Genomic DNA, 22,912 nt, shown 5'->3' with positions numbered 1-22,912 from the left:
GTGAAGGAGGAGAAATGAATTTCAGTCCACAAGATCTAACAGTTCTTCTAAAACTTAAGTCCATAGTGATTCCTGTGAATTCGGTTTTGCATATTTTAATTTGTATTCCTTTCTTATTTACTTTCAGGTCTATCAAAACACACAGAGGTTCTGCTGAATGAAAACCTGTTCTAGATGAAACCTTCCAGACAGACATTTAACAATCCAGGAAAGGGAATACCTGGATATTTGGCTTTGAAATAAGCTGCCCTGACATAAGGCATTGAGTGAAACTCTGGGCTCTTGGGAAGAACAAGCATTAATACTCTGTAACATTAACAGCAACTGCAAACTTTGAACACAAGATGACTACCATTAGCCAAGCAGCTGTAACTTTAATGAGGAAGATATAGACTGTATACTGACTGTGGGTCTTCTACTAGAGATACTTGGTTTCCTATGGTCTAGAAAACACACAAATCTTTCCTCTGAAAGCAAAAAGAAAATCATAAGCATAAAACCCTATCTGGTTTTTCAACTGAGAAACTATTTTGAGAAGCAACTGTACCTCTTCATGTAACAGGCAAGAAAAGTTCTCAAAGCAGGACAGAAAAGTAGATGAGACTGAAAACTTGCAGTTCATAGTGCTTCTATGGAAATTGGGGGCATACACCCTCAAGATAATGCTTCGAGTGTCAAGTCTGTCAGCCTTAAGTCTTTGAGTGAAATTCCTGTAAAGTGCACATCATCTTTTATATCCACTTTGCCATTATGTTTCCTCCTGTCACTTATGAACAAATTATAGGTGTTGACTTGGAACTTTGTATTCAGAAATTCAACGCATCTTCACTGCCCACTGCTAATCACTCACTGCTACCCTGACACTGTATAGGTCAGGTTACAAGATTACACTGGAAGCCTGTACCATTCTGGAAAATGTAGCACAGTAATAAAATTATCTTTTTTCAACAAGGATTGGTTGGGATATATGAGGATTCCTACTTGAAAGTTACATATCTAATACTGTTTAGAAGGGAAAAGATCATCTTCAGATCTAGTTTTGGAAAAGAACTTTTGTTTATTCAGATATATGGCAGCAACAGTAGCAGCAACAGCCAACAGAAAAGTAAATGGCATAGTGTAAAGTGGTTGGGAACAATCTGATCCTGATAGTCATGGCTGAAAATCAGCACTTGCCAGGCCACACCAGCAGGGTCTAAGTCTTGCTTTTTGGGTCAAGCATAAAATCCAGGTATTTTAGTAAGACGAATATTGAGATGGTTCAGGACAATGTTATACTTTCTCAAAAGTGATTTTCATGGTGCTGGCAGTTCTCTTTAGCAGGTCTTAGGAGCATATTTTTAGTTTATTCGAGCAAAGCTAGTAGGTAAAAACATTACTGTCTCATTTGACAATAGGGTAGATAGATGCAAAGGGTCTGTAGTTTTTTGTTTGTACTTCCTTGTCTGAGACATGACTAAAACGTTCTGAAGATAATGGTAATACACTCTTCTAAAATTATTCAAAAAAAGTGGGAAAGAGAGGAAACATGGATTGCAATGCTGATAGGACTGATGCAGGGACACCAAAAATTCCCCAAAATCCATAAATGTGGCATTGCGCATGGGTGCTCCTCTGCCCAGAAGCAAAGTGCAAGAAGGTACAAGAGACTGGCACTGGTATTTCAGTACATAGTTACTGTAGGTCCAACCTACGAACCCTCTGATGACTGTGCGAGTCAAAAGCATCCTGCTATCACTACTCATGAAGCCTCTCTGCCACACAAGACTGCAGGCAAAAAAAGCAGAAGTCATGACCACAGTAGAATACTAGTTTAGATGCATGAAGCACAGTATTAGCTAATACTCTGTGCAAGACTGGGATGGCTATCAGGCCTAAATTTCAGGCTGGGGAGGCACAGGGCAGGGAAGGGAGACCTCTGCCAGTGCAAACAACAGTGTTTTGACAGAGACAAGACTCCAGGACAGAGAAGATAGTCCCACCAGGATGTGAGCATGGAATTGAAGACATCAATTTCAACAGGTGCCTGTATTTAATGCTAATGCTACTAATTTCAACAGGTGCCTAAATTTAATGCTAATGTTACTAATAGACCTTTGTGACTTGGTGAGGCCTGGAAAGGGAAAGCATATTTCTTTTCTCTCCTAAGTTCCATGCTCTTTCCTTCATCATCTGACGTGTTCCCACAGGAGGAGATCCTCACCACAAACAGGAAAGACTTAAGTTGAACAGGAGCAAGAACACTTTCAGCATAGAACAATGAACATGTTACTAACTAAGCAAGCCAGATTCAATTGAGGGATATATTACCCTACTTGCTGAAAGGACTTTTTAGTTGAGCCTTTTCCTTCTGGGCACTTCACAGGAAGTAATGTACAGATGACATAGCTCAACCGATGCAACTTTCTCATTGTTATTTTAAAGTTGCCTCACCAAAAAAAAAAAAAAAAAAAAAAAAAAAAAATCTTAAAATACAAGTCTTTCTGTTCAGCCAGATAACTTAGTTGCACTAAAGCAGTTCTCATAAAAAAATTCTTTCCTTGGTTTACCAAAACAGTAAGGATTCACTGCAAGTTTTCACGCGTGAAAAGCTGCACAATATACCTTTATGGACAGTAAGAGCTGACACCTAAGAACCATGCAGCCAAAACACAGCCAGCACTCTCACACAGCCAGCACTCAGCACTAAAGCCAACAAGTTAAATAACAAAAAAGCAAGACACTTGCATTTAGAAACATGAATCCTATTAAAATACAAGATAAACCAAAGAAAAGAGCACTGTGATTTCAGACTGTTACTCTGCACCAACTGTGACTAAGGAGCTGATTAAAGTGATTTAGTCAAATCTAGGTTTGTGCAACAGAAAAGTGTTAAGAATTCAGAGTATTTTTACTTCTTAGAGGTAAATAGAAGACCACTCATCAGTATGGTTACCTGTTTTGTGTTTTGATAACCAGGTGAACAGTGAGTCCATCATGAATTCCATGCTGAGTCAAGGTATCTTGATCTTTTAAAATCTTTCCAGCAAATATCAACACAAGCTGATCAGTGTGGGACTTGAAACGCTTAGAGATTTCTTCCTTGAACTAAACAAAAAAGTTAATATTATACATTTATGTAACTGAATACTGAACTATGATTTTTGTAATGATTTAAGCATAAGCTATTTTGTTCACATTTAATGTATTACCCCACTTGCACTGCACATTCTGTTTTGCACAATCTAGAAACACTTTATTAAGTTCTCAACTTTTTTTGTCCATAGGAAGATGGGAAATAGTTATTTCTTTTTCGTACAATAAAAATTAGAAGTTTCACATCTAGATCACTAGTTATATGACATCTGATTCCACTTAAAGACTACTGTGGCTTCAATCAGGCATGCATCCATGACAATAAGTATACACTAGTATAAATAATACTTATATATGTACATATATATGCACACATTGTAAAGTATGTATATAATTATGTACTAGTGAGTATACACTAATATATATATATATGTACACACACACGCGCGCGCCACTGAAGCCATCCATTGCTGAAAGACTGAGGATGTAATGTCACAAGTACGATGAATCTGTCTACGCTTTTCCTGGAACTGAACAGAGAAGTATCTCCTCTTAGACATGTTTTTGCTGCCTTCCATGTGTCAAAACTAGCATTCCTTTTCACACAGGCAAAAGCTACCTCTCAGGTGGCTCTGCTTTCTCATTCAACATATGACATAGCTACATGAAATGTGGTTGCAGCCCGGGGCATGGTGAATAGCCACATTCTCCAGCTGACCAGGAAATCATACCCTCATGAAAACAACTGAACATGGAAGCCCACTGTATACCTTCTTGCCTTCCTAGCCAATAATAACCAGGTTATGGTTTGACTGAGTTCTGACTGAGATTTATTATTCTCTAGAAAAATGCTCTCACTGAAAGCAAAAAATTCACAAAACTTAAAAAGGAAGATATCCAAGAAAAACGCTAAGGAATGACTTGATTATAAGAAAGCCAGATAAATTTATTCAACAAGACTAGTCAGTAGGCTAAGTATTTTTAAAACGATCCCAGGCAGTTAGGAAGTCCTTCAGAAGTTCACCCTATTTAACATTTTAAAATTAATTTGACCATACTACTTTAAAATACATTCCAAACAGCCTAGGGAATTCTCACTCCATATAGGAAAATAAAATATTAATCTTGCATTTCGTTATTAATAATTACATTTCATAATAGGTAGGACTAAAAAAAGTAAAATCCCACTGTACTATGCTTTGAAGGTGAGTCTCTAATTGTAAGGGTTTATAGTATAGGAAAAGGAAAAAAACAGATTTAAAAAAAGAGAGAGAGTCTGAGAGACAACAGAGGTAAAAAGTCTCTGCATTTGGGTAGGAGGTTGCTCTTGGTTTTTGTTAAAAGTCTACTCACACAGAGTTAGTTCCAGTTCTTGGGGAAACAACTTTTAAGTCGGCCTTTATACTGGCAATATTTAGACTTGCAAGTATTCCAGGAACTCACTCAGTCCATTCCTTCCCAAAGTGGGTTACTTACCTGAATTATTCCTGACACGTTTTATCTAGTCTGTTCTCTGAGGTCCCCAGAGACTTTTTTCCAACAAACCTATTCCAATGTTTCACTATCCTATTTCTTCATTGTGTTGTCCATTGTGGGCAGGACAAACAGATTGTTGTTCTCCTTAGAACAAAGGGTGCAGTAAGGCTAATCTTTCCTTGAGGGTTGTTTTCTAATCCAACCATTCCCACCACTCTTTGGATTTTCAAATCCAATTACATCATTTTGTAAGTGTGGGGCTCAAAACTGGCCAAAATATTCCACACCAGTTCTTATCTATACTTAGTGGAACAACAGGATAAACCCCACATCCTGCAAGCTATAGTCCTATTTATAAGAAAAAGTGAGAAATCCATGAGGGAAAATATTCATGTAACAGCGCTGACTTATTTCACAGCTACAAACTCTAGACCCTGTTCTGCAGAGCAACCGTTCAGGCAGTTGCTTCCTATTCTGCATTCTTCTGGTTAATTATTCTTAATACGCATTCCAAAGTAACATAAAAACAGCAGAAATACTCACAATTTGGTACAAAGCTGATGTATAAGAATAAAGGACTACCATGCTGTGCCAAACCAAAGAGTAATGTCATTTACCCAAACTCATTTATTATTGTATTTTCCACAGTATGTTGTGACAGTGAAATCCACAACTTAATTCTCATCAGAAGGCTGATGCTGTAGGATAAACAATATTCACAGAATCATAGAATATCTCAAATTGGAATGGACCCATAAGGATCACTGGGTCCAGCTCCCTGCTCTTCACAGGACTACCTAAAACTAAACCATATGACTAAGAGCATCGTCCAGGCGCTCCTTGAACTCTGACGGGCTCGGTGCCGTGACCACTTCCCTGAGGAGCCTGTTGCAATGACTGACCACCCTCTCAGTGAAGAACCTTTTCCTAATGTCCAACCTGAACTTCCCCTGATGCAGCTTCATTCCATTTCCTCGTGTCCTATTGCTGGTCACCAGAGAGAGAAGATCAGCACCTCCCCCTCCACTGCCCCCCTTAAGGAAGCTGTAGACTGTGATGAGGTCACCCCTCAGCCTTCTCTTCTCCAAGCTGAACAAGCCAAGTGACCTCAGCTGCTCCTCACAAGTCTTGCCCTCAAAGCCTTTCACCATCTTGGTTGCCCTCCTCTGGACGCACTCTAATAGTCTGATGTCCTTCTTCAAATTACTTTATCTTAAACCAAGCCCTGTCAGACATTTCTAGAAGCTGCTATTTACCCATAAGGTCAAGGAAACAAAACACCATTTATAGACTGTAACCAAACAGTATCTAATATTATTAGTACATAGGCATCAAAGGCTATACACTTAGTTTTCCCTACTTGCATGTAATGCTAGTTAGATGCTCTGCAAAAACAACACTACAGTAAGACATGAATGCAACAGCCAATGTACCAGGACCCCCAAAACAACCTCTACAGCAACATGTGTGCATGATCCAAATGCACAATACATCTCTTTCCAGCTACAATAATAAAACTGTCAGGAATATTGAGCCAATTTTGGCTGAGGCATATTTACATAAAAAGCCTAACCGAGATGCAAAAAAAGAGTCAGGTCTCTTCATCAGCTTCACTTGCGCTCAGCACAACCTTGGGACTCCTGAAATGACAAGGTATAAGCAGGACCAAGCCCTCTGTTTGACACTTTGTCCTGGTTTCAGCTAGGACAGAGTTAACTTTCTTTCTAGTAGCTGGTATAGTGCTGTGTTTTGCATTTAGTAGGAAGATAATGTTGATAACACACTGATGTTTTTAGTTGTTGCTAAGTAGTGTTTATACCAAGTCAAGGATTTTTCAGCTTCTCATACTCAGCCAGCAAGAAGGCTGGAGGGGCACAAGAAGCCCGGAGGGGACTGGCCAAAGTTTGGCCATACCATATGACATATGTCATATGTCATACTGCCATATTATTATTATTATCATCACTATTTTTCCTTCCGTTCTGTCCTATTAAACTGTCTTTGTCTCAACCCATGAGGTTCCAATTCTCCCTCCCATCCCACGGGTGGGGGGAGTAAGCGAGCGGCTGCGTGGTGCTTAGTTGCCGGCTGGGGTTAAACCACAACACACTTCATTCACAGAAGACTACCACATAAAACCTAGGTTACCATGCAAGATATTTTGCAAACGAGTCTGCTGATTAGTGTTAACAGTCAAAGATACCATCAATAACAGATTAGGTCCGCACCCTGTATTTTTTTGCTGCAGCAGGGGGAAGAGAATCATCTATACATTTGTAAAACAGAATCCCCAAAACATTTTCAATATATATGGGGAGAAAAGAAGGCATTCTTGACCAGAGTGAATTAATTCAAGGTCACAGCCTCCTCAAAGCATGGCAACTTGTAGATCTGACATGAATTAGAGCAAATCTAAAGCTAGCCTTGTTGAAGCACCTTGCCCACATTACCATTTTACCTCAAGTTAACTTGTTTCTATCAACTTTTTTTTGTTTTTAAAGGACAGGAACAGTGTAATTTTTCATATTGAGAACATTCACATTTTTTTAGCAGCACACCTGCAACTCTTGTTTATACTCTTAATTTCCATGCCAAATATCCTCATCTTCACACAACTTTAAAAAACTCAGCCCAATACTCCGCTAACAAAACTCGACTTTTTTGTTCCATGTTAACACAAAAAAAGGCTTCACGAAGCAAGTTAGGACTTCTATTACACCTGCTCAACTTGATTGCCCCTGAAGGTTTTCGCAAGGTACGGGTGAACACCATTATGTTGATGGCCAGTGCTGAACAAATGCATACTCGTACCTGAGCTAGTTAAAGCAAACATCTTGTCACTGAACAAAGCAAATGTCTGAATACATACATGAAGTAGAACAGCTGACTAAAACAGAGACTGTTTTGCACTGTCACTTTGCAGAGCAGATCCATACTTTAAACATTAACCTATTAACATTTGACAAGTTGGCCAGGAAGGGCCCGGTAAAAAGTTATTCCAGGCAAAGTAAAAATCTTAACATGCAAACTGTCCTTTTATATGTTACCACCTACAATGATTCAAAAGCTTTTGCTGACTCACTCTATGACATCAAAAACAGCACCTGTAATAACATTACTATCCACTCACATGACAAAGCGCTGTGAAAAAAGAATAAAAAGAGGAAAATTACCTTCCCAAACCCTCTCAACCTTGGCTTAATAAGACATATTTAAAAATCAAATTACAGTAACAGTCTGAAAGAGGCCTCAGGGAATTAACATCCAATTCCCACTGAAAAGTAAGAGAAAACAGGCCCCTAAAAACTGCAACTGCTTTGAAAATACTAAGCTACAATTTTATCTAGATGACAACAAAAAAGCAAAGTTGCTGACTCTTCCCACACCAAACTGTTTTGAACATGGTAGCAGATAACATGGAAGCAAGGGTTTATATCTAGAGGGCTGACCTGCAGTTTACGTTCCCAGCAGTCCCTCAAACAGTTCTACTACAAAGAAAGATTTTCAAATCACATTACGTTGTTCTGCACTGCTGTTTCAAAACACACACGCATGATCATTTAAACTTTCAACTACCATACCTATTAACACACACAGTTAAGCGTGTTAGTTGGACTCTAGTCTTTCTTACACTCACACCTAGCAGTTTCAACAGAGGCTAACTTTGATGAGCTCCAGCTTTCTTTTATACAATAGAATTAATGGCTACAGGTCTTCTTGACTCAAGAAGTAAGGAACTAAACACACTCATGGCAATACAACTGCTGACAGCTATGGTCTCCTGTCGTGGTTTAAGCCCAGCCGGCCACAAAGCACCACGCAGCCGCTCGCTCACTCCTCCCCCCCAGCTAGGATGGGGAAGAGAAAATACAGCAAAAAAAAGCTCATGGGTCGAGACAAGGACAGGGAGGGATCACTCACCACTTATGGTCACAGGCAAAACAGACTCGAATTTTGGGGAAAAATAAACCAATTTAATTTGTTAACAACCAAATCAGAGTAGAATGATGAGAAATAGAACCATATCTTAAAAACACACCTTCCCCCCACCACTCCCTTCTTCCTGGGCTCAGCTTTGCTCCCCATACCTCTACCTCCTCCCCCTGCAGCGGCGCAGGGGGTGGGAATGGGGGTTGCGGTCAGTTCATCACACATTGTCTCTGCCGCTCCTTCCACAGCAGGAGGGCTCCTCACACTCTTCCCCTGCTCCAGCACGGGGTCCCTCTCACAGGGATCAGCCCTCCATGAGTTTCTCCAACTCAAGTCCTTTCCACACACTGCAGTCCTCCGAGAACTGCTCCAGCTTGGGCTTTCCCACAAAGTCGTGGCCTTTTCCGGGCCCAGCCACCTGCTCCGGCATAGGGTCCTGCACGGGCTGCAGGGGAATCTCTGCTCTGGAGCACCTCCTCCCTCTCCTCCTTCACTGACCTCTGTGTGTGCATGGGTGTTTCTCTCACATCCCACTCCTCACTGAAGCTCCTCTTCTTCTTCTTCCATCTTCTTCTTCCTCTCCTTCTCTTTTTACTGTAGCTGCTCTTCTTCCTCCTCTATCTTACTCTCTCTCCCTCAGGAGTCTTTTCCCCCTTCTTAAATATGCTATCACAGAGGCGCAACCACCGTTGCTGATGGGCTCAGCCTTGGCCAGAGTCGGGTCCGGGCTGGAGCCAGGGAAGCTTCTAGCAGCTTCTCACAGGACCCACCCCTGTAGCCCTTCCCTCGCTACACAAACCCAACACACTTCCCTTCCTGATGAATCATTCCTGGTAATCTTATGACTGTGAATTAAAGTGAGTCAGTGAAAACAGGGTTTCATTGCACAATTCTTGGACACTACAGAGGAAGGGGGACAAGAATTTGTGGTTTCAAGCAGGAAGGCACTTTTAGCCCACAGCCCATGGTTAGTAGCAGGTAAAGTGTAGCTAAAAAGCGCACCCAAAATTAGGCTTCTATAGAAGCGTATTCTGTCTTTCATGACTCAATGGAGTTACTATCTTCCTGTGCCCTTGCCAATGCTAGTTTCACAATCAAATTATTTCCTCAAATCTCTGCAACCAAATCAAACTCACAAAAAACTCATCTCAAGAAACAAATTCAGATTCTTGACAAGCTTACAAGGCTAGCAGCCCATAAAGAAAAACTGCAGCAGTGCAATCTAGGGGAAAGGGCTCAGGACTTGTGTTCTAGCCAGTTCTATCCCTTCCAGGCATTCTTCAGCGAGCCACTCAACTCCTCCATGCTTTGACTTAGGAGAAGGGTTAGCAGTACTTTCCTTCTCCATAAAAGCACTTTGCAATCTACTGGTGGAAAGTACTGTACTTGCAACAGAACTAGTCTGTTCTCTAGCAAGTCACTGAGACTGGAAAAGGGCATAAAAGAATTATGTGTAAAATGGGATTCTTGCAGTAGAGCTCCTTTTTGAGAATCTACCCTATACTTTTTCATGAGACAGCATAAGATGTTTTATCCTTCACCTTAACTGGAAGGAGCTTGGGCAACATCCATTTTTCCTGAGGAAACACTGAGATGTGAGTTACTGCCAATACAAGAATTCCTTCTCATCTGATGTTGTAGGTAAGCATCTTTAAATAGTTTTGACTTTAGCAAGTTTTAAAATTTAAGGTGATACAGAATATAATCATGAGTGGACTACAGACTGTCATGGTTTAACCCCAGCCAGCAACTAAGCACCACACAGCCGCTTGCTCACTCCCCCCTCCAATGGACGGGGGAGAGAATCAGAGGAGTAAAAGTGAGAAAACTCCGGGCTGAGATAAAGACAGTTTAATTGGTAAAGCAAAAGCTGCATGCGCAAGCAAAGCAAAACAAGGAATTAATTTACCACTTCCCATCTCCAGGAAGGCAGGGCTCCATCACGCCTAACGGTTACTTGGGAAGATAAACAACATCACTCCAAACATCCCCCCCTTCCTTCTTCTTCCCTCAGCTTTATATGCTGAGCATGACGTCATATGGTCTGGAATATCCCTTTGGTCAGTTGGGGTCAGCTGTCCCGGCTGTGTCCCCTCCCAACTTCTGGTGCACCCCCAGCCTACTCGCTGGTGGGGTGGTGTGAGGAGCAGAAAAGGCCTTGACTCTGTATAAGCACTGCTCAGCAATAACTAAAACATCTCTACATTATCAACCCTGTTTCCAGCACAAATCCAAAACATAGCCCCATACTAGCTACTATGAAGAAAATTAACTCTATCCTAGCCAAAACCAGCACAAGACATAATGGCTAACATTCTTTTTAGCCTGTCTGTGATAGGCAGCAATTAACCCCATCAACAACAACAAATCTAAACAAAAGCATTTTTCTCCATGTCACTGTGTATTCCCAATTCTTAAGATTTTGATCTAACCTTACTCCCAGACAGTGACCCTCTTTACATAGCCAAGGTTTATAGTCACTAGATTGAGATGTTGACTGGCTCTAAAATAAATATATAGAATATCTTACCATGAGACCTCTACCACAGCTGTTCATTCATTAGGGTTTTCTCTGCTGTTGGCAATTTTGAACAGTACGCAGGATAATCTTTAAAAATTCTGACACCCCTGACCCATGACTGAGGGTGAAGGATGCTAGAAACACAAACCCACAGGAAATCACAGGAGGAAGGCAGGCCCTATTTGACATGGATAAAGTTTAAAAAGGATAAAAAAATTGGAATATCAAAACGAACCTGTTACTTTTCTGCAGAAAAGTATCTGCACCCAAGACACTTCATAGTATTATTTGAATAGGTATTCTTATTTTACTATATCTGCCAGTCATTTATCAGACAACACTTGGTAAGTACCATGGTTAGACAACTGATACTTTTGAGTTAGATGTAACTAAGCCAATTGTCAGGAAAGTCAATATACCTTCTTCTAAAGGCTTTTATTCTACCAAAGAGCCATCTACCATTGCTCCAAAACAATTTTAATCAAGTTTCCAAAATGAGAAAAAAATAGCTTAAGAAACATGAATAATCAGAGTATATTGCAAGGTGGACTCCATAAAGAGTCACACAGATGTGTTTCAATGCACTGAGACACCAGACGCTGGAAAATCTAACACTAAAAAATTCATGTACTCAAGTGCCTTGAGTGCCAACAGAAAGCTAAATCATAATCCTGGAAAGGAAGAACAAACTGGACTCTGTTATACAGTTTCAACCTCTTTTGGTTGTACCATTCAGTAATCCCTGGACTTTCAGGAAAATACAGAAAAACACTGAGACAGAATTGGATTAAGTTAAAAGAGTTGAAATTAAACTGTTCTTATGAAGTAAAACATTACATAAAATATTAAAAGCATATGCAAGTCAGGAAAGATGCCCCATTACCAAATCACCCAATGTTCCCCTTAACATTTACACCTGTGTCATCTTCATAAGCAGAAAATTACCCATTTGGGATCGTGAGAACCAGGCACAAATCTGAAACCCTGGCTTTACGGATTTAAAGTTTCAACTATAAACTGTACTCAAGTTGTAATCAGAGAATACAACTTTATGAGATCTCCACTTGACAAAAAGCGGAGTCTCAACACAACGTATACATTTACACATATAATTCAGTAGGTCAGGTTTTTTATCTATAATTTAGTGTAGTACAGAAAGCACAATATTTATGTGTTCACTTAGTTTAAAAAACATACTACCAGCTGTTAAATATGCTATTACTGAAAACAGTATTCCACACTGAAGAGAAATTCCATTAAAAAGTTTAAGTCAAATAAAAATGGAAAAAACGCAAAAGAACCAAATCTGTTTTCTATGGAACTAAACTCAATTTCACTAACTCTTCCAGATGGACATTACTCTGAAATTTTCAGATAATTACAGGATTGACAATAATTCTCTGCAAGAACTGCAAGCTTCTGAAATTATTAGTGCAGATTTGCTATATCCACTCTTTGTTGGCCTAATCGTTAAAAATATACAGCAAGGCATGTTATTCGTTTTCAGAGTTGTAATGTTCACAGAATGCACAACCTGGTATCTTGCAGTCTGCATACACATTGGTGGACAGTAACTCTGAACCCATTACAATAAACTCTTAAACACTGCAAATGTCAACACTGGGCATTACAAGAAGCGCACCATGAAGTCTCAGCAAGCTTTAACTCTTCTAAAATTCCCTTATGGTGTAACAGTCTAAAAGATGAAAGTAAAACTGTTTTTCCATGTGTTGTGGTTTAACCCCAGCCAGCAACTAAGCACCACGCAGCTGCTTCCCCCTCCCCGCTCCCAGTGGGATTGGGGGGGGAACGTAAAACTCGTGGGTTGAGATAAGAACAGTTTAATAACTAAAGCAAAATAAAATATACTACTAAGAATAACAACATTATAATAATTGTAATGAAGAGGAATATAACAAAAAAAAAAACACCCAAGAAAAGACAAGTGATGCACAACACAATTGCTCACCACCCGCTGACTGAGCAGTGACTGGCCCCTCCCGGCCAACTCCCCCCCATTTATATACTGGGCATGATGTTCTATGGTATGGAATAGAACACTGGCTAGTTTGGGTCAGCTACCCTGGCTATGCTCCCTCCCAGCTTCTTGCACACCTGCTTGCTGGCAGAGCATGGGAAACTGAAAAAATCCTTAACTTAAGATAAGCACTACTTAGCAACAACTAAAACATCAGCGTGTTATCAACATTATTCTCACACTAAATCCAAAATACAGCACTGTACCAGCTACTAAGAAGAAAATTAACTCTATCCCAGCCAAAACCAGGACACCATGTAACTGGCTGCAACACCTCAAATTAAAGTCATTCACTAAGACATGAGTTGTCCATAACATGAGCGCACTTTCTCCTTGTATGCAGGCTTTACCAAAACACATGGTTAAATCAACTCTGCTAAGCAAGGAATTGCAAAGATTGTATTGCCATGAATTCAGAAAATAAACCAAAGGGGAAAAAAAAAAGAAAAGGCAAAAGACAAACAGTTTTACTGAGCTAAAGTGTCAGCACCGTCAGGGTTAGCTAAAGCCAGCAGGCTTACAGGTATTCATCTTTACCCACCATGTATTCATGAAGTCTTTGCACAGAACAAGATCAGTATCATACCCAGTCAAGAAAGCAAATACTTGGTCCTTGTCCTGATACTGAGACAAACTGTGCTCAGCACAATCAAACAGGTTCCACAGAAAAAAAGACAGATGGGCGGCACTTGCAATCAACTGACCTCCCAGAGTGGCTTCGTACTTTAAGGTTATTTTCCATTCCAGCCTGCTTACTCGCTGTTCTAGCTGCACAACACAGGATCAGCAATAACAAATCCTATGTTGCTGAAGTCTTCCAACATACGGAAAAATCCTATTGACTTAGGATGGTTGCAAACCTGACTTACATTAACAGAGCAACATAAAATACGCTTTGTGTAGCCCTAAATTTGGCCCTGATGACCCAAAATATTTACCTAACAATCTAGATTTTTGTTCTGGCAGTATTCTGAAATGACTGCAAACAAATGAACAACAAGTCAACTCACTAAGTCATAATATTAGCTACAGAAATATACAACTTGAATGGCTTTTATTTTGCTGAAGGAATTTAGGGTTGCTTGGGTTTTTTTCAACCTGCAAATATGGCAGGAGTTGCTGGCCCACCTATGCCAACAGAACAAACCACTTGCTGATCTCAGATGCTTTTGAACAGACATTCAAGTTGTTCTGTATTTGAGATTAACCTATTTTTCAAGGCTGGCTCTACAAACATCACATCTACTGTTGATGCTTATTATTAACAACAGCTCATTTTTACAGTTTAAGAGAAACAGCCAATACTAATCACGCTACAGGGACAGCGCATTTTTTAGTGCTAGCTATGATATTGTCCGGCAGTCTAAGCAAATGGTCGACCCACAGGGGCAATCTCACTTCACAGGAATTGAGATATAACTGCAGATCTAATCTTTTAACAGCAGCTCCAAGAGAGACAACATTCAAAGTTTAAGACGTCTGTGGACAACAAAGACATTTTAAGCAGTGTGTTCTATTAATTACCTAAACTTGCATGGCTGCTTTCAGTAAAAATTCATGTTCTTGCCAGGTTGTATAACTATTTCAGTTTAAGACAATTGCTTATTTGAAAACCTGGCAGCCCCACTGGCATTCACGTTTGAAACAATCTTGTTGAAGTCAAATACATTACAAAATTCACATCTTAAGTGAATCTATTTACAATTCCTGAAGGACCCAAACTAATGGCAGACTGCTTTTCAGGACAAATGCAATCCTCAGGTTAGATCCAGAGTATGAATCTCTCTTTTAAAAAACAAAGCCAACCAAAAACCCCAAAACCTACAAAGACTTTTACAAAAACTGCATTGATGCTGCTCAAAAATCTATGGAGAACAGAGAAGTGAAAAGCACCCCTTTCAGACTGAGATTGCTGGTAAAGCAGTGGACAGCATTAAAAAGCAAACACAGTCATTTTACCTTTGGGAGAAATGCCTAGATTAAGCTTGCAGAGAGAGTAGCTGATAGCACACAATACTGCAGTTGTCAAAAGACCAGGGAAGACAACAGACTAGCCTCACCCCTCTGGCAGCTGGAGAGAAGACCTCAATGAAATTTATGTCTGGGATACTTATAAGCCAAATGCTGACATAAAAAAGACAGAATCTAAGACAGACCCAAGGGTAAAAACCTGAAAGAAATATCAGCATTTTGTCTCTTCACAGGAACTAGCTGGAGCAAGAGTCTGATATTCTAGCCAAGGTGCTGGCACTACATTTTACACTTGGGACCCTTTACTTCATCTTTTGTATCCTCCTCTGATAACCACACAGTGTCTTTCAGCTCATCCATAAGGAAGGATTTCAAGCTCTGTATCTAGACACCAGTGACACTCTTAACACATGTAGCCTTTTTTTGGTGAGGTTTGCAGTTACCAACCATACCAAAAAAAGGTGAAGTCGAACTGAGTTGCCTCATTCAGAGACATTTCAGTGAGAATTTCAGAGAAATCCTACGGAAAATGAAGTAAGCTCTGAATCTCCTTCAGGGAACTTCACTTTCTGGAGTATTTTAGCATAGCAATGTCTACATCCTTCACAAGCAGGAGACCCTGACTTTATAGAGCCTCTACCTTACACTTTGATTATACCTTTTCTATGATTTGTAGCTTTCTAATCTAAATAAATGAAGTTCTAGTCAATACTTGCATGGAAAACCTCCAAGAAAACCAGAAGAGTTGCAGGAAATAGTGTCGGTACTTCAGTAGGTGTCACTGCTTCCGTTGAGCCAAAGGCACCATGGGCCATAGACTTTCACAGGAATGCAAAAAAGACCCTAATAATTCAGAGTTATCCAACAGTACCGCCATGCTAAGTACCATATCAATAACTATCGCATTTAAGTACAGCAGAAGGTGTGCTTTATTTGTACTGCAAATTTTACAAACACAGTCTAGAGGTATGACTCCCCTAAAAAGAAGGCATCTTTACATAACCTACCCACTGTTTCTAAAGACAGTTTTCGATCAAGATAACCATTGCCAATACAATGCTGCAACGCAGGTGATTGCATATGTTTCCTATAGTCATGCTAGCTCGCCAGCCAGCCTCCTACTTGCAGACTGAGTCAGCTCGACAGGACAACTCACAGTTAGAAACCGAGCTACATCCACCTCCCGGGCCGGCTCTCGGCATTGCAACAGGGAGGAGAGAAGCCGGGAAGGAGGAGATGAAGTGGGAGGTTTCTTCGCTATCCCCGCTAGCCTCAGATGGCAGCGGTCCTCTGCTGGGCCGGGATCGGCGCTGGTACTCGCTCAACAGCGCCCAGAGCAGTCCGGGCGAGCAGGAGCTGCTTCGTCACCGGGAAGGGCCCTCGCCCTGCAACGCTGCAGGCGGGAACCGCGGGCCTGGGCTCTTCTCCGCGGCCGCGCCCCACCCGGCCCCGGGCCCTAACCCCGGCTTGGCTACTCCCGCCAGGCCCCCGCCGCCCGCCCCCTCAGCCAGCCCCGCTGCCCCTCACCTGCCGGATGCTGCTGGTTTCAGACACGGCGAACTCCTCCTTCTCTTTGGGAGTCTTCACCGTGACTTTGATGATCCGGGGCTCGGCGGCGGCGGAGCCCCGGGTGGGGGAGTCCGGGGGGCTGCGACCCCCCGCGGGACCCTCCGCACTCTCCGACATGGCGGGGCGGGGGGGAGGCCTGGCCGGCTGCGGGCGCGAGGCTCCCAGGGGCTCCAGGCGGGCCCTCCGCGCCGCGCAGCGCCCGCGACACCCGCTCCCGCAGCGGCGGGCGGAAACAGCCCGGCTCGCCCGCGGCGCGCGCTGATGACGCCCCGCATCGGGGAAGTTACTAGAAAGGGGAGCTGCCCGCCCGGGCGCGGGCGGCGCATGCGCGCTTGGAGGAGGGAGGCGGTGGCGCGGGGCCCGCGCATGCGCCGGAGGCAAACCGCCCTTCGCTTGGCGCGCCGGGCCTTCAGGCTCCGACAAGAGAGGCTGTCCCTCGCTCGGGCTGCCGCGGGGAAGCTTAAAATTTACTTTCAGCTACAACGGAGTTCTGTGCTTTGAAGTTTCGCGTAAATGCGCGAAGAAGGTTACGGGGAGTTTCACAACGTTGGGAGTGCAGGTGCCCGACGCGCAGCTGCGGTTTGCAGGAGCGCTAATCCGTAATGCAAGGACGCGTAGCGTAACGAGAGGCCTGTCACGACCTGCAAGGTTTTTGTGTTGGAAAAAGCCAGAACACTAACTCGGTACAGCTTGTGAACCTACCTCGAGGAAATAAATCACACCTGTTGCTTTTTGAGTTACTTACTCAGCACCAGCCAAAGGGTAATAAATACTAAACATTTACTAGTTTAAAAGTAGTAGTGCTAGGGAAGCATTCTGTAGCTGGGAATCAGATTTTCCTCAAACTTGCGCCAAAAAAACTTAATCACTAATTAAACCTAGTATCACCAAAGTAGGCGTTCTCCCAAAATATGAGTGATTTTCCTGTCTCTCTGGAAATTGAAGATGCCTGTTCCTGTTTTGGTGTAAAATGTGGCTTTGAATTCTAGACTCAAATGCCCTTTCTTCCTTATTCTTAAATAAGAGCTGGCGTTTCCCCACAGTAGCCTGACTCACCAGATGATTTGCTGGCTTGGCCTGCTGTTGGGGTAATCTCTCAGGAACTGTATGTAAATTGGTTCAGCTGATACTAAAAAAAAATGTAATACAACATGGTAGGCTCCAACCTTCTAAAATTTTTACAGAACGAATTTAAGACCTGCTAAGAGGTTTTAAAATAGGAATACCAAAGACTGGCTGAAGGTGATTCCAGGCTTTGCCTGTCCTAGAGCTTTGGTTTGTTGCAGATAATTTCAGGCATATTTAACCACTAAGCCTTTCCTTGGTCACGCTTATTCCTTTTCCACATTAGTCGTGACCCTACAAGGCATTGAATTCTGCTGCAGCAGAGCACTTCGACACATGCCAGTGCTACATTGTCCTGTCGACTGGCAGAGTGAGGGACATCATGAAGTAACGTTTTGCACTGCAATCAAGGAGTAATTTCAAGCAGAAATCAATCAGATCAAAGTGCAAGGAGATGTTCCTCATCCCAGGCTGTTCTTAGTTTATAGATATAGCTCATGCTGACTCTGGTTACTTGAGTAGAGTTTGTACTGGAGTAGCACAACTGCTACCTGGTTATGGTTAGCAGAGATTTACAAGTTAGAGGAATAATCATTAGTGTTATTTACTAATGTACATTTGTTATAAGGGAGAAGGATACTAAAAACGCATAGAAAATAATTTGGAAGCTAGCGAAAGTTCTTAATTAAGCAAAGAGGAAATTTTAGCAAAGAATGGTTGTTTCTTCATCTTAATTTTGGTACAGATAACAGGGATATGGGAGCTCATTTGCCAGTAATGGAAGCGGCCAGATGGAAAATACCCTAAACCAGGACAACATGCATGCATGTTCAGAGTCAGATAGTTGAGAACACAGCTTATACACAATGCATGGAAAATGAAAATGATACAGCAAAGAATTTTGAGTTCTTAATCCTCCTTAGGCTGATGGGTTTTTAAACACTTCTTTCTTTCCTCTTGCTTTTTCTTTTCTTTTGTGCTTCCTTCCACCTGTGCTTTTATTTCCTCTGTCACCATCTGTGCAACTTTTCTTCATCAATTTCTGATCCTAAAGAATATAATTCAGAATGTTTATTAGAGAGAGCAGCTTAATTTTTATGCCACTCCATTTTTCTCACCCATGGTTACAGTATTTACTGCAGAAGTTCAGCTTAATTCCCAGCTCTGACTAGACATCTTCAATTTGGTATTTTTTCCATAGGTAGTTGATTTAAACCAATGCAAAGTCGCATAAATTGGCTTCAAACAAACAAACAAACTGAAAATGAACTTGCAGTGACCAGAGAGTATTTTGCATCAAAATGAAAATACTGGCTCAAGTCGAGTTGAACCAAATTAAGAATATCGGTAAAAGGTTTTGAACCAGTTTGGCTAAACTCAGTTTAATGTTTTACCTGAAGTTAGTGATGCAATTTTGAATTCAGACAAGGTCTCAGGTGGTCCAATGACAGTAAAACTTACATGCAAGTCCTGCAAAGTTTTGCTATAAACTACACATAACATTCCTTATATTTCTGAATATTAAAACCAAAACATAACACAAACACCTGTGATCTATTCTTAATGTATAAGGGAAGAGTATAGACTTCTACTTTCATATGACCTTAAAAAGATATTCTATATATTGTTTCCCATTCCTGATTTGCCAGAACAAAGGTTAGGACTCTTGTTTTAGACACAGTTAAAGGGGTTACATTAAAAAAGCTGCATGCTAAAGTGTAACTGGATAGATGGCAGTTATCTTCTGCTGTGGACATGGGGCTCACTGTATGGATACTCTGCCTTTAGTATAGCAAACCACAAACACAATGCCTTGTTAGATTTGAACCAGAGGGCAACATCCTTGTCAGCTCATCAGTAATTCTAATAAATGAAATGCTGTTGTCTCACTTTCAGTGGGGTTTGCTTTACTCTTTGGAAGACACTAAAGATCTTCAGAAAAGTAGCATTAGACAGGAATAGATTGTGTCTGTAGTATTGATTTAACCGCCTACTTTAAAGGTAGTACAGTACCTATGCAGTCTGAACTCCTTCTGATGTTCAGTAAATAGGAGCCTTTTTCTCTTCTTTCTCTTTATTATGGCTTTCTCACCTCACCTTTGGTTATGAGATTCTGATGATTTTTTTATTTTTTTAAATGAACCTTTTTTTAAAAAAAAAAAGGCTTTATTGTGTTGCTACATACACAATTTACAGCTTATTTCAAAACAACTAGGACAGATGCAGAATGCTGTTCAAGATTTGTGCAAGAAATCAGAAGAATGACAAAACTGGCTATGGCCAAGTTATATACACTCACAGTCTAAAATGACTCATTGTGGGAAAGTAATAGCCAGACAATTGCTGAATTTTCAGAAGCAAGCATACTGGGAGTATCCCTCCTGAAACAGGCTGCAACAGCTATAAAAAAAGCTTTGTCTTTATGAACATTCAGTTATTACACATGTAAAAGGAACTAGATATGAGAAAATACAATTTTTTTTTTCCAAGAGTCATACAAAAATTTATTAGTAAGAGCAACATAGTGGAGAACAAATCAGCTGATGGAAGAATTCCTGTGTAATTTATACTGGACAGGCTAATACACGAAGTGGAGAACAGGGAAAGGAGTTGTGTTGAATAATGAGAACTGTATTCAGCATTGCCCAAATTAGAAATGTGTGTCTATTTCTTTAGCACTTAAAACCAGAATGAACGTTTTATGAGGACATGAACACATACTTTCAGAATACAACTTCTGTTTCATTTTAATAGAATTCCTTCTGTTGTTAATCAGCAAGCATTATACAAACTAATTTTCATTTATGTCAAACTCAATAGCACAGGAAACAACACAGGTTAGTTCTACAGTGTTTGGGAGCAGGGCGGGGTGGGGTGCAGGGGGGGAAGCTTTTACTAACAGTCCCGGAAGAAAAAAACAAAACCCCACGTCAAATAGGGACAGATGGGCAAATTAAAACTTGGAGGAAGACAAATTTCTAGGATAGCAGGTAGTCAATCTTTTGGATTTTGGCTTCTGGACAGCTGAAGCAATAGAACTTTGAATTATTCTCTCTAAAGATAATTTAGTGATTTAATGACACCTTGAAACAGACTGATTAGATTTTGGGAAAAGATATATATTGATTTGCTAATTCAAAATTGCTAACAAATACAAACATGTTGGAAAACACATCTTAAAGTTATAGGCACCACTGATTTGATTAGAAAAAAAGTCTTGGTCTTGTTCTGGTAAATACTTGCTGTGGGGCACCAAATAATGAAAAAACATACCACGTCCCCAAATAGAGGGGTTTTAGCTTGAATCAGACTAGTAACAAGACATTACTTTGTTCTATCCAGTAGTGTTTTATCTGTTAGGATAAGATGCTGCAGTTACATGTGGTCACAGGGTTCACAGTTCTGAAAAAGTGGTATCGGTCCTGTCCTGAAGATGTGGTATTTGGAAATTATTTTCAGAGTTAGCCAGAACAAAAAAAACCAAAGAAAAGGCAAGACAAACAAATCAGTGAAGCTGCAATAAGACTTCCGGTATCATGAAATTTGAATAATTATGGACTATTAGGTACAATGTCTAATTTCTTAGAAAGCTCTTATTCCACTGTTAGCATCTTAATGGTACTAGTTTTCAGAAGTCACTGCTAACTGTAAGAGCTTTACAGATTTACAGTACCTTTATTGATAAAGACTTTTGGTCCGCTTTCCTCTCCTGCCTCCCAGTGAAGTGCTGTCTTCGCACATACTTTGCTTTGGAAATCGCTTAGTGCTACAGTGTGTTTGAAAAAGACTCAGTTAAAAATCTTCTATTTTTAGATCTACAGGTATTTTGCTTTGTCTCCTCCTTAGTCTCCTCTCTGGTTCCTTCCCTCCCACTTCTGTGTTCTCTGCTGGTTTCCCAGGTAACTGACAGAGCTTTTCTAATCTGTTTCTAGTCTGCCAGCTCCTACTGGTACTTCTGTAATGTTCCACTTCAACAACTGTCCCAAAATAAGTAAGATCCCAGGATTTAGTACTGCATTCAGTGCTGCACAAACAGTTCTGCATTTTTATAGCCATATTGCATTCACAGACAGTTAACATGGGACAAAAAAAAAAAAGTTTGAGCTTTCTCTCTTGGCACAAGAGGAACTGTTTATTACTAGGCAAGCTCTGCAGAATGACACAGGGCACTTTTCAAAGCTAACAGGTAGGAAAGCTTTTTACATGGTAGTTGCACGTCAGCTTCTACATTTTGCAGCTGAAACCCACGTAGGTATGAAAAGGATATAGAATCATAGAATCACAGAATGGTTTGCGTCAGAAGGGACCTTTCAAAGTTCATCCAAGTCCATGGCCCCACCATGGGCAGGGACAGCTTTCACTAGGTCAGGTTGCCCAAAGCCCCGTCCAGCCTGACCTTGAACACTTCCAGGAATGGGGTGTCCACAACTTCTCTGGGAAACCTGTTCGTGTCTCACCACCCTCACTGTAAAATCCTTATGTCCAATCTAAATCTGCCCTCTTTCAGTTTTAAACTGTTGCCCCTTGTCCTGTCACTACAGACACTTGTAAAAAGTCTCTCTCTTTCTTATAAGTCCCATTTGCATACTGGAAGGCCGCAATAAGGTCCCCCCCAGAGCCTTGCCTTCTCCAGGCTGAACACCACCAACTCTCTCAGCCTTTCCTTATAGGAGAGGTGTTCCATCCCTCTGATCATTTTTGTGGCCCTCCTCTGGACCCGCTCCAACAGGTCCATGTCTGTCTTGTACTGAGGGCCCCAGAGCCGGACGCAGTACTCCAGGTGGGGACTCACCAGAGCAGAGCAGAGGGGCAGAATCACCTCCCTCAACCTGCTGGCCACGCTTCTCTTCATGCAGCCCAGGATATAGTTGGCCTTCTGGGCTGCGAGCGCACATTGCTGGCTCACGTTCAGCTTTTCATCCGCCAGTACCCCCAAGTCCTTCTCTGCAGGGCTGCTCTCAATCCCTTCATCCCCTGGTCTGTATTGATACTGGGGGTTGCCCTGACCCAGGTGCAGGACCTTGCACTTGGCCTTGTTGAACCTCATGATGTCCTATACAGGGAGAGGAAATAATGACTGTTGACCTTTTTTTTTTTAAAAACAGATCTGGATTCAGCAACAGCAAGAGGCTTTTGCATGAGCTGTCTTATTTTCAATTTTGACTTGGTGAAGCTTTGACCATTTGCATTTGGATCTTGGTAGTCATTAAATGAAATCTTCTTAATTGAGAAATTCTGTGAAAGCAAGAATTCAAACAGAAATGGAA

General features: G+C 41.3%; 1 protein-coding gene across 4 annotated transcripts in view; it reads right to left on the bottom strand.

Annotated features, from left to right (window-relative positions):
• UBQLN1 (ubiquilin 1) overlaps window positions 1-16,736 on the bottom strand; it is a 29,785-nt gene extending 13,049 nt beyond the window's left edge. For all 4 annotated transcript variants that reach the window (XM_050912949.1, XM_050912950.1, XM_050912952.1 and 1 more), the window contains exons 1-2: window positions 16,539-16,736; window positions 2,936-3,087 (exon numbers count right to left, since the gene is read on the bottom strand). In XM_050912949.1, the coding sequence (XP_050768906.1) occupies window positions 2,936-3,087; window positions 16,539-16,697 (311 nt within the window). In that variant the 5' untranslated portion in view covers window positions 16,698-16,736. The remainder of the gene's footprint in view (window positions 1-2,935; window positions 3,088-16,538) is intronic.
• Window positions 16,737-22,912: the final 6,176 nt, after the last annotated feature.

The sequence above is a fragment of the Gymnogyps californianus genome, chromosome Z, assembly GCF_018139145.2.
Source record: "Gymnogyps californianus isolate 813 chromosome Z, ASM1813914v2, whole genome shotgun sequence".
Taxonomy (NCBI): domain Eukaryota; kingdom Metazoa; phylum Chordata; class Aves; order Accipitriformes; family Cathartidae; genus Gymnogyps; species Gymnogyps californianus.
The sequence above is the reverse complement of the archived record's forward strand: the minus strand, read 5'-3'. Positions and strand labels throughout refer to the sequence as shown.